Source organism: Notolepis coatsorum (genome assembly GCF_963971535.1).
Source record: "Notolepis coatsorum genome assembly, contig: SCAFFOLD_305, whole genome shotgun sequence".
Lineage (NCBI taxonomy): Eukaryota > Metazoa > Chordata > Actinopteri > Aulopiformes > Paralepididae > Notolepis > Notolepis coatsorum.
Genome location: NW_028170598.1, coordinates 31,524 through 43,860, shown reverse-complemented (window position 1 = coordinate 43,860; position 12,337 = coordinate 31,524). Strand labels below are relative to the sequence as shown.

Here is a 12,337-nt window from a genome sequence, read left to right as displayed (position 1 = left end):
GTAGCCTAGTTCCCAACAGTCACAAAATACACTCCAAAACTGTCCTGTAAACATGTTGTGACCTGTGTATTTACCATGTGGAGAAATACTTTTTTTATTTTTACATTCTCGTTTTCTAAGCAGATATATCACCTCAAATGCCATTTTTTTTTTTTTAAACAACGGGGCTTTTTAGGTGATGAAATCACTGCGCCCAGGCAGCAGTGGTGCGGCAAAAAGGAATTCTGAGTATATATCTGCTTAGAAAACTAAAATGTCCAATTATTATTATAATTTTTTTTCACGTGGTAAATACACAGGTCACAACATGTTTACAGGAACGTTTTGGAGTTGTATTTGGAGTGTATTTCGTGACTGTTGGGAACTAGGCTACACTGGCACACCTACTTCCAGTGAATGACGCTAAGCTAGGCTAACGGTGCGGCTGTTCCCTAAGCCTAATGCATGTACAGAGAAGAAAAGGGTATGTATCTGCTTGTCTAACTCCAGGGTAGATGGCAAATAAGCTAATTTCCCAAAAAGTTGGCGTGTTCCTTTAAGGATATGTATATAACAGGTGTTTTTGCTTCATTACATTTGATATACCGAGATCACAGTTGTTAGGGATTGGGCTCGTAACCATACAGGATTATGTCCTGCAATCCCTGAACAGCAGTCTATAGATATTCTATTCTCAACAGCTCCATCTTTCAAAGGCAAAATATCTGTATATATACAGTATGAAACGTGCTGTATCCAACCAACTTACTGATTAGCTATTACAAAATGACCTCCATAGACCCTAATCAGTCAGGCTTCAGGACTGGTCGCTCCACAGAGACGGCCCTCATAGCGGTCACAGAGGCTCTTCACTTAGCAAAAGCGAAGGGCCTCTCCTCTGTCCTGATTCTTCTGGACCTGTCGGCAGCCTTCAACACGTTCAACCATCAGATCCTCCGCGCATCCCTCGCAGAAATGGGAGTGACTCGCTCTGCGCTGGCATGGCTGACATCCTACCTCACAGTGGAAAATGTAGCCGTGGCCTCGTCCCCGAACGCCAAGAACCTTGGTGTAGTCCTTCATGATCGGCTGAACTTCTCTGCTCACAACACCGCAACGACCAGGACCTGCAGATTCCTTCTGAGCAATGTCAGAAGGAACCGCCCTTCCTGACAAAAGAAGCCACCCAACTCCTTGTCCAATCAACAGTCATGTCTCGCCTTGACTACTGCAATGCATTGCTCGCTGGTCTACCGACCACCGCCACCAAGCCTTTTCACCTCATCCAGAACATAGCCGCCCGTCTGATCTCCAACCTACCAAAGTCAGCCTATGTTATCCCACTTCTCAGGGACCTGCACTGGCGAAGGGAACGCCTCCCGCCTACCTCCGGTCCATGGTTTCTAACTACACACCCTCAAGACCCCTCCGCTCTACATCCTCTGGCCGCCTCAGACCCACTCCTATCCGAGCTCCGGGAGGGTCATCAAAGAGAAGCCGCCTATTCTCTGTCCTCGCTCCACAATGGTGGAACGAACTTCCCACCACAGTTATGACAGCCAAATTCCGACCAATCTTTCACGGTCGACTAAAAACACACTTCTTCAATCAATATCTCAAATGAAAAAAAAAGAAAGAAAAAGAAAACACTAACCTTCTTACTGTCCTATACTACCATGCACTCTTCCTACTATACTAATATGTCTTTACTACTATGGGTGTAACGGTACACTAAAACCACGGTTCGGTACGTACCTCGGTTTTGATGTCACGGTTCGGTACGGGTTTTCGGTACAGTGGGGGAAGGTTTGGCTTTCCATGTTCCACTCAGGGGTGATGTAGTGTGCAGTAACTAATTGTACTTGTAGGGCTGTCAACGAATATACTATATTGAAACTAATAATTGACTTGTTAAAAAAAAAGTATTATATTAGATTGTGGGGGAAAAAACAGCCCCCGGTGGGCGGTCGTTAGTGGTTAACATACCGTTGTATTCGTTCGGTACACAGCCGTACTGAACCTAAGGTCCAGTACTGAAACGGTTCGGTACGGATACGTGTACCTTTACACCCCTACTATGCACTCAATACTGCAGCACCCAAGTCTCAGCACTGTTTGCTGAACATTGTTACTCAGTTGAAAGAGTCGTACCCTTCCTGCTGACTTGTCGTACAGAACTTGTAAGTCGCTTTGGATAAAAGCTAAATGACAAAATGTCAAGTTCAAGTTTCAAGTTGCTTTATTAGTTGTCATACAGAAATACAGAATACTTTTGCATGAAATGCTTCTTTCTGTTTTGCTCCTGAGAGTGTGCTAGATAAAATAACAAGATAGTATAAAATAGTATAATATAAGTATAAAATTGAAAGTCAAGTACGGAAACAAGTGTAAACAAAACAAAAAAAGTTCAATATACATATATACAGTATATGTACAGTCTATACTTCTGTACAGTCTATACAGTCAGCTTCTATACAGTACAGTGTAGAATGGTGAGGTATATATAAATGTTAAAATGTAAATGTAGTGGGCGCCCTCGTGGCGCATACCATAGTGCCTCGCGCACCTACGCGGCCGACCCGGGTTCGATCCCGGCTCCCGTCGTTATTTGTCGCATGTCCTCCCCACCTCTCCTCCCGTTCGCCCTCTCCTCTGTCGGTCCTGCGTGGCCAATAAAAGCTGTAAAAATGCTAAAAAATTATTAAAAAAATTATAAAATGTAAATGTAGTAGCATATGGCAGCCTTTCATTACATATCTGCTTGAGCAGCTGTGAGGTTGTGAGTATTGTTTTGTTCTCAATATTTGCTATAGAATTAGTTTACTCCAAACTCACTCGCATCCGCACACACTCAACATTATTGTTGTGTTTGTGTTGTTGTTTTTATTCACAGATTTGTCAATTAAATCAACCAATCGATAAGTGGACAAAGTCCTCCTTTAGATGAGGTGGACACCCTCTCTCTGGCCTCCCTCACTGCATTGCTCTGTTATACTGCAATTCAACAACACTTCATCTCCAATTGGATTCTGTGGACAGATCATGGAGATTTACAAGGTCAGTTTAAGACGAGGCATAGGGTTACTTTTCAATTTGGAGCTACAATAAGACGTGATGTGAGCTCTGTTGTGTAAGAACATGGAGCGGCTGACTAGTGAAAATAAACTCAACTACTGGCAGTGGTCTCTCTCTCTCTCCCTCCCTCTCTGTAGCTCAATCAGACTTCTCTGGCAAGGTTTCAGTAGAATGAGAGTAAAAGTGTGTGTGTGTGCGTGTGTGTGTGCGTGTGTGTGTGCGCGCGTGTGTGCGTGCACATACCGAGCAAAAAGAGGTCAGCTTTATCACACAACCCACAGAATAATAAGCGATGAAATTAAACTTTCAGTGTAGCCGCGCGCCACTGTACAAGAACCCTCAAATCAGCCAGCAGCGCTCGGGGGACCTGGGAGAACATATTGCTACGGCTCGTGCCTGCATTCCCTGAGAGTGGGTTCGCTTTTAGCCAACGCCGTTGCCCTCGCCTGCCGTGCTGGTCCCTGCAGGTTAGTGCTATGGTCTCCGTGCCAGCTTTCAGAGAAACAGCTGCTCCTTTACACAGAATGAACGAAAGGGGAGAGATGGAGATGGAGATAGAGAGAGCATACAGAGAGGTACTGTAGAGCGAGAGAGCGATGGAGAGAGAGAACATACATATAGATAAAGAGAGAGAAAGATAGAGATATAGAGAGATAGAGAGAGAGAACAAACATAGATAGAGATGGAGAGAGAGAACACACATATGTAGATAGATGGAGAGAGAGAACACACATATGTAGAGAGAGAGATAGAGACAGATATATATATAGATATAGATAGACAGATATAGAGATATATAGAGGGAGAGAGACATAGAGGGACAGAGAGAGATAGAGAGAGATAAGATAGATAGAGATACATATGGGGAAAGAGACAGACAGACAGACAGACAGACAGACAGACAGACAGATAGATAGATAGATAGATAGATAGATAGATAGATAGATAGATAGATAGATAGTGGTAAGCAGCAGGCTGCCAGAATGTGGTTCCACATCACAAAAGCCACGGTGGTGTAACAAATCAAACCTCTAACTTGATGTTTGGAGATACAGACGGGACATCAGACCCAATGCTTTTGACTGATTCAATTAAGCGAGGAAGGCTCGCCCCGAGACGGAGACAGATCTCATTACGACTCACGGATTTCTGGGTCTCCGTCGTCTTATTGCTGTGAGTTAGAAGTAATTGTGCCTTCAACTCCGGTGGAATTGAATGAATGAACCAAATAAGACGGCTCCCTTTTAACCCCTTGCTTTTAACACACTGTGAGAAGGCTGATTAAAACAAAATAAGATAAATTAATAAAAAATAATAATAATAATGATTGCTTGAGAGAGAGAGAGAGAGAGAGAGAGAGAGAGAGAGAGAGAGAGAGAGAGAGAGAGAGCAATTGCATTTCCGTTCCTTTGAATCTTACATACTCCTTGCATGCTTTCACCATTTTCGGTCTGTCACACTCATAAATCAGCAGCTTGAAAGATAAGGAAACAATATGACTTGGTGTGTGTGTGTGTGTGTGTGTGTGTGTGTGTGTGCATATGAATTAAATCACTGCTTATGTGCATGCATATTGCTTAATATATTACATATATTTTGTTTGTGTGAGTGTGTCTGTGTGTGTGCGTGCGTGTGTTTACTGTGTGTGATGGATGTGTCTGGGTGCGTGTGGCTTCTCTCTCTCTCTCTCTCTCTCTCTCTCTCTCTCTCTCTCTCTCTCTATCTCTCTATCTCTCTCTCTCTCTCTCTACATGCTGTGTACTGTATGCCAGGATGCTGGCGTGAGGCAGAACAAATAGGATTTGGTCTCGTACTTGAGATAGAGGGGGAACGCCGAGCCAAACCAGCCTCGACAATCAAATATACAGCCTTTGATGTCCTAACTGTATTAGTTACACGAGACTCATCCTCAGCCCTGAAATGATAAGGTTGGATAATAGTTGACTGATGGAATCTATCACTGTAGGGGTGTGACAGCATGTTCAGGTCGAGAAGCTTCTAATCTGCCTTTCAAAGCTATTATTGCTGTTCACTGACTACAGTCTAAACAAATGAATAACAATGTGTGTATCATTTGTGTGCGTGTGCATAGGATTCTTTCATTTGGAGCCAATCGCTGCAGTCAATAGGAACGTTATGGTGGAACAAACTTGAACGACAGCTGAGATCCGCGGCATCCGCCCCAATTTTCTGCTGTTGACTAAAAACATACCTCTTCAATCAATATCTGAAATAGAAAATGTATTTTACTATTATGTACTTTACCACTATCTACTGTGCACTGTGTTACTATACTAGCTACTATGCACTCTGCCAAGCCAAGAAGGAGTCATTATGAAGGCAGGAAACTGATGATTGACCACAATAGGGGCACAGAGGGAGACGGCCTGCCAGCCAAAGTGTTTCCGTAGCTGACGAACAATGCCACTTACCCTTAGCTGCCAGAGGCGTACCCCTCCTGCTGACTTCTTGTTCACAAAAGTCGCTTTGGATAAAAGCTGAATAAAAGCTAAATGACTAAATGCAGCATGAAAAATTCAAATGTAAATGTCCATGATCAATGCCTTTCAAAAAGACATATTACCCTGAACCGGTTCGTAGGATATGCCACGAAAAAGTTGAGCTCCAATGTCTAGCTTCTCTGTGACTTTACTAGTTATTAAGGTAACATTATTTGAGGGTTAGGTTATGGTTATTGTTTGGGTTAGGTTAAGGTTAGGGTTATGGTTAGGAGTGGGGTTACAGTTAGTTGTGCACTCCTCCCAAATTGTAGGAAATCCAACGAAAAGTCGGCATTCGTGAGAATAGCCTGAACCAGCAGATGCTAGTTTTCAACACATCAGTGTGTGTTACTTTGAACACATCTTAGTGATACATTCCTCGATACTCATTTCAAAAGTATATACTTTATACTTATATTACTTCTATTACCCCCTGAATTACTTCCTTACTTACTGTCAAGATTGGGTACAATACAACGCAATACAATGCAGAGCACAATGCTTCTGGTTTGAACGTGAATGAACTGAATGAACCAGCGGCTTTAGTTACTGCAACCCGACGCCGGCATTAACTAAACACAATTGAACTGAAATAACACAGCCTTTTCAAGATTGTGACATCATGGATCGTTACCTTTCAGATCAATTTCACAAACACACTGTAGTCCCTCACCTTTCTTCAGCTGGATGTTGAGCCTCCGGCCAGCCCTCTTGAAGTAGGAGCCGGTGGAGGGGTTGGCGCTGACCCTGCGCTGCAGGGAGGGAGACGGGGCAGAGGAGGTCCTGGCCACCGGGACGTGGGGTAAGGTGGCATAGCGGCGGCTTGGTTCCGGGGTGCTTTCTGACAGGGGGCCCTGGTGGCTGGGGTCAAAGGTCAACATAAACATTTATTTTCCATCATCCATGATTTTACGTGAATATACTACGGCAGTACGTATTAACATGTTCATTTTGGCGATTAATTTGAATCGGTAAAAAAACTAAAACATAATTGAATTGCATTACCTTTTTTTACCACAACCGCCTGCCATAAAACATTTAAGCAAGCTTCGTGTTTATCTTCCTGATCCATCCGACATGCACACTGGGACATGAGTAACCAGACATTCTGAATACACTTTTGTATTAAACCAAGTTGTGTGCACATTGTTTACATGGGATCCAGCTAGTGCCTGTTGCAAAGGGCAATTTAATATTAGCTAATTATGCTAATGTTAGCAGTGTTACCCTTATCACACAGAGGAAGGAACCGACAAGTCAACAGAGACATCAGTGGTGTATTTACAAAATGGATCACCCATATTTTAACTCTACGGGATCGCCATTCAATGTTGTTGAAGACTATGATGAGCCTACTTCCCCCAAACCATGTTGTCATGCATTTCTACATCTCCACAGTCCCTGCAGATGCATTTAGCTAAGTATTGTCTGGGTTTGTGTCAAGTTCGATTAATCACAGCCTATTCATGTGTTAAAAATGTTTGACAGCCCTATAATATACACCATTTGGTGGAACCTGTTATCCAAAGCACCTTACGAATAGTAATTACTAGGAAACCCTTAATTTTGTCAGTGTAGGTGCAAGCTGTGTCAATTGAGCAATTAATTTCGAAATAATAGAGAGCTGCAACACCATTCCAATCTTGCAAAGATATTGTCCCGTCCTGTCCTTTTAACCTCTTAAGCCCTAGCCATATTTTCCGAAAATTCGCCTAAAAATATATACCTACTGTAGGTAAATGGAAGATTGCTCCACTTCTACAATGCCATTAGCATGTTCTTGGTATCTAGGGACATCTATGGATCTCAGGGAATGTATTTCCAGTGTCAGCAATATTGTGTCCGTTACTAGGCTTGAGTAAATTGTAATGAACCAAAGGAGAATATATTAAAAAAAATATATGTTTTTATCTTTGACAGTGAATAACAGTACTGACGGTGTAGATACAGTACTGAATTTTGCCATCTGGAAACATGCTATTTGAAATATGAATAAAGATTATAGAATATCAGGCCTATAAATGACCTTATTGTCACACATCTATGGATCGGGCCAAACCTCCTCTTTCCAATGGCAGAGGTCAATCTGGATTTAGTACCACGAGGAGAAACTAACTCCATTATATTTTATGGCAATAACGTTCAAGTTCGACCCGTGAGACATAATCATGAAAAATAACGTTGGAAAAAAAAATGCTCCAAGTTTGACAGGGGCTGGCGTGAGCTGGGTAGTGTAGTTTTATGAAATTCAAAAGGCCATTGAAAGCCCTGGGTCTCCTCTCTCATAAGACTACACTCACTTTTGGCTGCAACTTTTCCTTGCGTCACTATCCGCCGGTTTGCCACTCAATGCACTGAGATTTCTATAAACTCATATGTATTCATATAACACTTAAAATCATTGGTAAACAAACGTAGTGCTGAAAATATACATTTTGACTGCTGTTTTTTTTTACTCTTGGCTACATTTGAAGAAGAAAAAACACAACATTAATTAATACGTTCTGTATTGAACGTATGGCGTGATATGAACCCGTTGGGCTTAAGGGGTTAAAAAAAAGTTAAGTAAGTAGAAAAGCAAAATGTACAAGTAAAAGCCTTCATTAAAATAACAAACACCAAAAGAGGTCCAACTCACTTGTGGTGGTTGAGGTTTGGGTGCTGTCCCGAGCGGGACATCCTCTGCGGGGTGTGATCCACCCCCACGACTGCGCTGGACCTGTCGCCTGGCTGCCCCATGCTGGACCTGTCCCCTGGTTGCCCCATGCTGGACCTGTCCCCTGGTTGCCCCATGCTGGACCTGTCGCCTGGCTGCCCCATGCTGGACCTGTCGCCTGGCTGCCCCACACTGGACCTGTCGCCTGGCTGCCCCACACTGGACCTGTCGCCTGGCTGCCCCACGCTGGACCTGTCGCCTGGCTGCCCCGCGCTGGACCTGTCGCCTGGCTGCCCCGCGCCGTCCTGGCTGAAGCGCACCCTGTTGCCCTGGGGCGGACTCAGCTCACTCTGGGCCGACAGCTGCTCGTACGGGGCCATCATGTTGCCCTGGGCCGGGCTCAGCTCACTCTGGGCCCACAGCTGCTCGTACTGAGCCTTCATGGCGGCTGGCACCACGTGGAAGAGGATGAGCGGAGAGCGCATGGCCTGCCTGAACATGTTCTGAGCTCTGGAAGGTACCGCGCACGTAGACAAGAGGTCAGGGGATGGACACAAACACATTCACTTCTAAGAGCTTGAGCACAATGAGGTAGAATACAGTACTGAGAAGGTTAATGTGGCTAACCACTTGGGCGGAGAAGCAGTTGAAGACAGCAATTACATTAGTGAAAATATCTTATATATCTAATATATTACTAGTATCAGGAAGGGGAATAGATATAGGATAGGGCCCGTAAAAATGATGAGTCAGTGGTGGTGATTCATCCTATGTTCTGTTAGAGTATGACCACAGAAATATCTGCTGTATATTAGTCTTGAAAGAAAGAGGGACATAGAGAGAGGGACATAGAGAGAGAGAGAGAAAGAGAAAGAGAGAGAAAGAGAGAGAGAGCAGCCACACGCACCCAGACACAACCATCACACACAGTAAACACACACACACACACACAAACAAAATATATGTAATATATTAAGCAATATGCATGCACATAAGCAGTGATTTAATTCATATGCACACACACACACACACACATACACACAGAGAGAGAGAGAGAGAGAGAGAGAGAGAGAGAGAGAGAGAGAACTTAATGTGTATCTCTGTGTGTTTGTGTTTGAGTGGAAAGAATCTGAGTGCAGCAAGGCAATCATGGTGATGAGGAGGAAAAACATGCATTATGGAAGCGCTCCAGACAGCGGGGGGTTCCGACGTAACCCAAGAAGTAACCGACCACAAACGGAGAAAAAAAACTAAACAAAAAGAAAAGTGAACAAACAGAAACTTCCCTCCCAATATGTACAAAGGAAAAGGAACCAAAAAAACACACATCAAGTCTCATACTCGTTTCGGGGAGCAAATAAGGCGAGACAAGCGCTCTGACAACAAAACGAGCGCTGTTTAGTCTGGACTGGGCCGCCTGCACTTAGCATATAGATAGGCTGGCCTGGAGCGACCTCCCTCCCGCAACACGACGCAGCGGAGGACGGCGAGGGGCGGCCTGCCGCGGAGCGGGACGTCTGCATTCCAACAACAACCGCCCCCCCCACCCTGGTAGACCCCCATTACCACGTCAGCCGCTCCACACCGAACCCATTCAAATGACTTATTGGCGATCGCTAAGCCGCTTCCACCACAATGAACAGCACTCCATTTGAGTGGTGTCACCGACAGAGTCACACAGTACCACCGTATTTCCCGAGGATTCGGTCTCTCTTTATTCTAGTCTTTATTCTTATGGTAATTCACAGAAATCACACTCACAAGCTGACTTTGGAGTAATGATGGTGTGTGTGTGTGCGTGCGTGTGACTAGAGTGTGCACGTGTGGCGAGAGTGTATGTGCGTGCGCGTACAGTGGTGACACCAGTAATCAGCCTCCACACGGGCCTGATTGAATAATAAATTACCCCATCAATGCATCATTACATTCGGTTAGATTAAGCGGCTCAAAATATTTACCCATGCAAAACAATCCGATGAGATTAGAATATCACTTTAAATGGTCGCCGTACACGCTGCAACAATCAAGGAGAGAGGGAACGAGAGATGAGAGAGGGATAGAGGGGGGGGGGGGGGGCTATCGGGATGAAAGTCAGTTCCTTTACCCTCCCTCTGTTTTCATGCAGAATCTCAATCAGAAGATACATTTGGATGCCAGTGAGGAGGAGAGGGTGTGTGTGTGTGTGTGTGTGTGTGTGTGTGTGTGTGTGTGTGTGTGTGTGGCGGAACGATACAAAACATCGCTCCCTTGTGGATTTGGTTTGTAAGCCTCTTTCACAGTAGAGGAGGCCTGTCGGCAGCTGGGATGTTTACTAATGACAATAGCATCAGAAAGAGAGAGAGAGAGAGAGAGAGAGAGATAGAGAGAGAGAGAGAGAGAGAGAGAGAGAGAGAGAGAGAGAGAGAGAGAGAGAGCAGCCACACGCAGAGAGAGAGAGACTATTCTCATCCCGGAATTTGTCCAAATGGGGTTCATTTTTAATCTTTGTTAGCAGTGGTGATTTATCAGTGCTGAAACCAGACCTATTTTCCATTATTACCTAATGTGGTTTAAAATGCTGTTTGTTTGGATTTATATGTAGGTAATATAAAGAATAATTATAGTAATGTTAAAATTATAGTATGCTAATGATGAGACCAGGTGATGAATTTCCTCTTCATTTCCCAGCGTATATCATGCCAGTTAGGGTACCTTGTGTATACTGCAGCTTGTGTACTGTTTACTTTTACTCTTACTCCACTGAAGCTCCCCTAAGTGCCTGGGAGGGCCTATAGGCATCCCTTCGCCCAGCCATTCTCTAAGTGTAGGTACAGGCCAGTATGACCTTGGGGCTTCATTAGCAGGGATATCCAGGCTGGCTCCTCTTCGTCTAGAGTGGATGACAGAGAGGGGACACAGCCAAGCATGCCACCTCTACAGTACATTCAGCCTCTGGATCCCAGCCTAGGGTAAGAAGCAATTTATTTCTTAGCCCTGGCGTACGCACGCGCGCGCACACACACACACACACACACACACACACACACACCTACACACACACACACACACACACACACACACACACACACACACACACACACACACACACACACACACACACACACACACACACACACACACACACACACACACACACACACACACACACACACACACACACACACACACACACACACACACACACACACACACACACACACACACACACACACACACACACAACTAAGCGTGGAGAACACTTTATAGTGAAGTGTGTGTGTGTGTGTGTGTGTGTGTGTGTGTGTGTGTGTGTGTGTGTGTGTGTGTGTGTGTGTGTGTGTGTGTGTGTGTGTGTGTGTGTGTGTGTGTGTGTGTGTGTGTGTGTGTGTGTGTGTGTGTGGGCGTGTATATCTGTGCACGTTCCTGTACCTATGTTATGCTTAGCGGTGTGAGGGCTGGGCTTTGGGTAAATGCGGAAAAAGGCTCTGCCTTATATCTTCGTTCCACTTTAGGAAATGAGGTGGAGCGATAAATCGATAGAACAGAGCAAGGTGAGGCGGCGCTGATGTACGTAAGCTGCTTTTGGCTCCGAGGGCCGGGGGGGGAAGCAGTTATGAAGGACTATAGGGGGTCAGAGGAACCTCACGGATGATTACAGGATGAGGCTGTGCAAACAGTCATATCTCTGATTTATGATACAGCAATAACCGCTGTCACCTCCGCGCAGCATGGGTTTCACCTTTCAACTGTCACTCTGCATAATGTCACTCTGCGCGCCAAATACCATGTCCTCCCTGCTGGACGACTTCTCTTCACATCACAACACATCTCTTAGGAGAAGTCCAGGAGGGTAACCTGACTGGCTGTTCTAGTGTTAGAGACAATACACTACTGCTAGTGGGGACTAGCTGTTCTAGTGTTAGAGACAATACACTACTGCTAGTGGGGACTAGCTGTTCTAGTGTTAGAGACAATACACTACTGCTAGTGGGGACTAGCTGTTCTAGTGTTAGAGACAATACACTACTGCTAGTGGGGACTAGCTGTTCTAGTGTTAGAGACAATACACTACTGCTAATGGGGACTAGCTGTTCTAGTGTTAGAGACAATACACTACTGCTAGTGGGGACTAGCTGTTCTAGTGTTA

At 44.8% G+C, this 12,337-nt stretch overlaps 1 protein-coding gene across 1 annotated transcript in view; it reads right to left on the bottom strand.

Moving 5' to 3' along the window:
- The window catches only part of LOC311248486 (partitioning defective 3 homolog), a gene marked incomplete at both ends in the record, with an annotated part of 47,166 nt that extends 38,445 nt beyond the window's left edge, over positions 1-8,721 (bottom strand). The window contains 2 exons of the mRNA XM_084339358.1: positions 6,229-6,416; positions 8,194-8,721. Of these exons, the coding sequence (XP_084195484.1) occupies positions 6,229-6,416; positions 8,194-8,721 (716 nt within the window). The remainder of the gene's footprint in view (positions 1-6,228; positions 6,417-8,193) is intronic.
- Between the last annotated feature and the right edge of the window lie 3,616 nt (positions 8,722-12,337).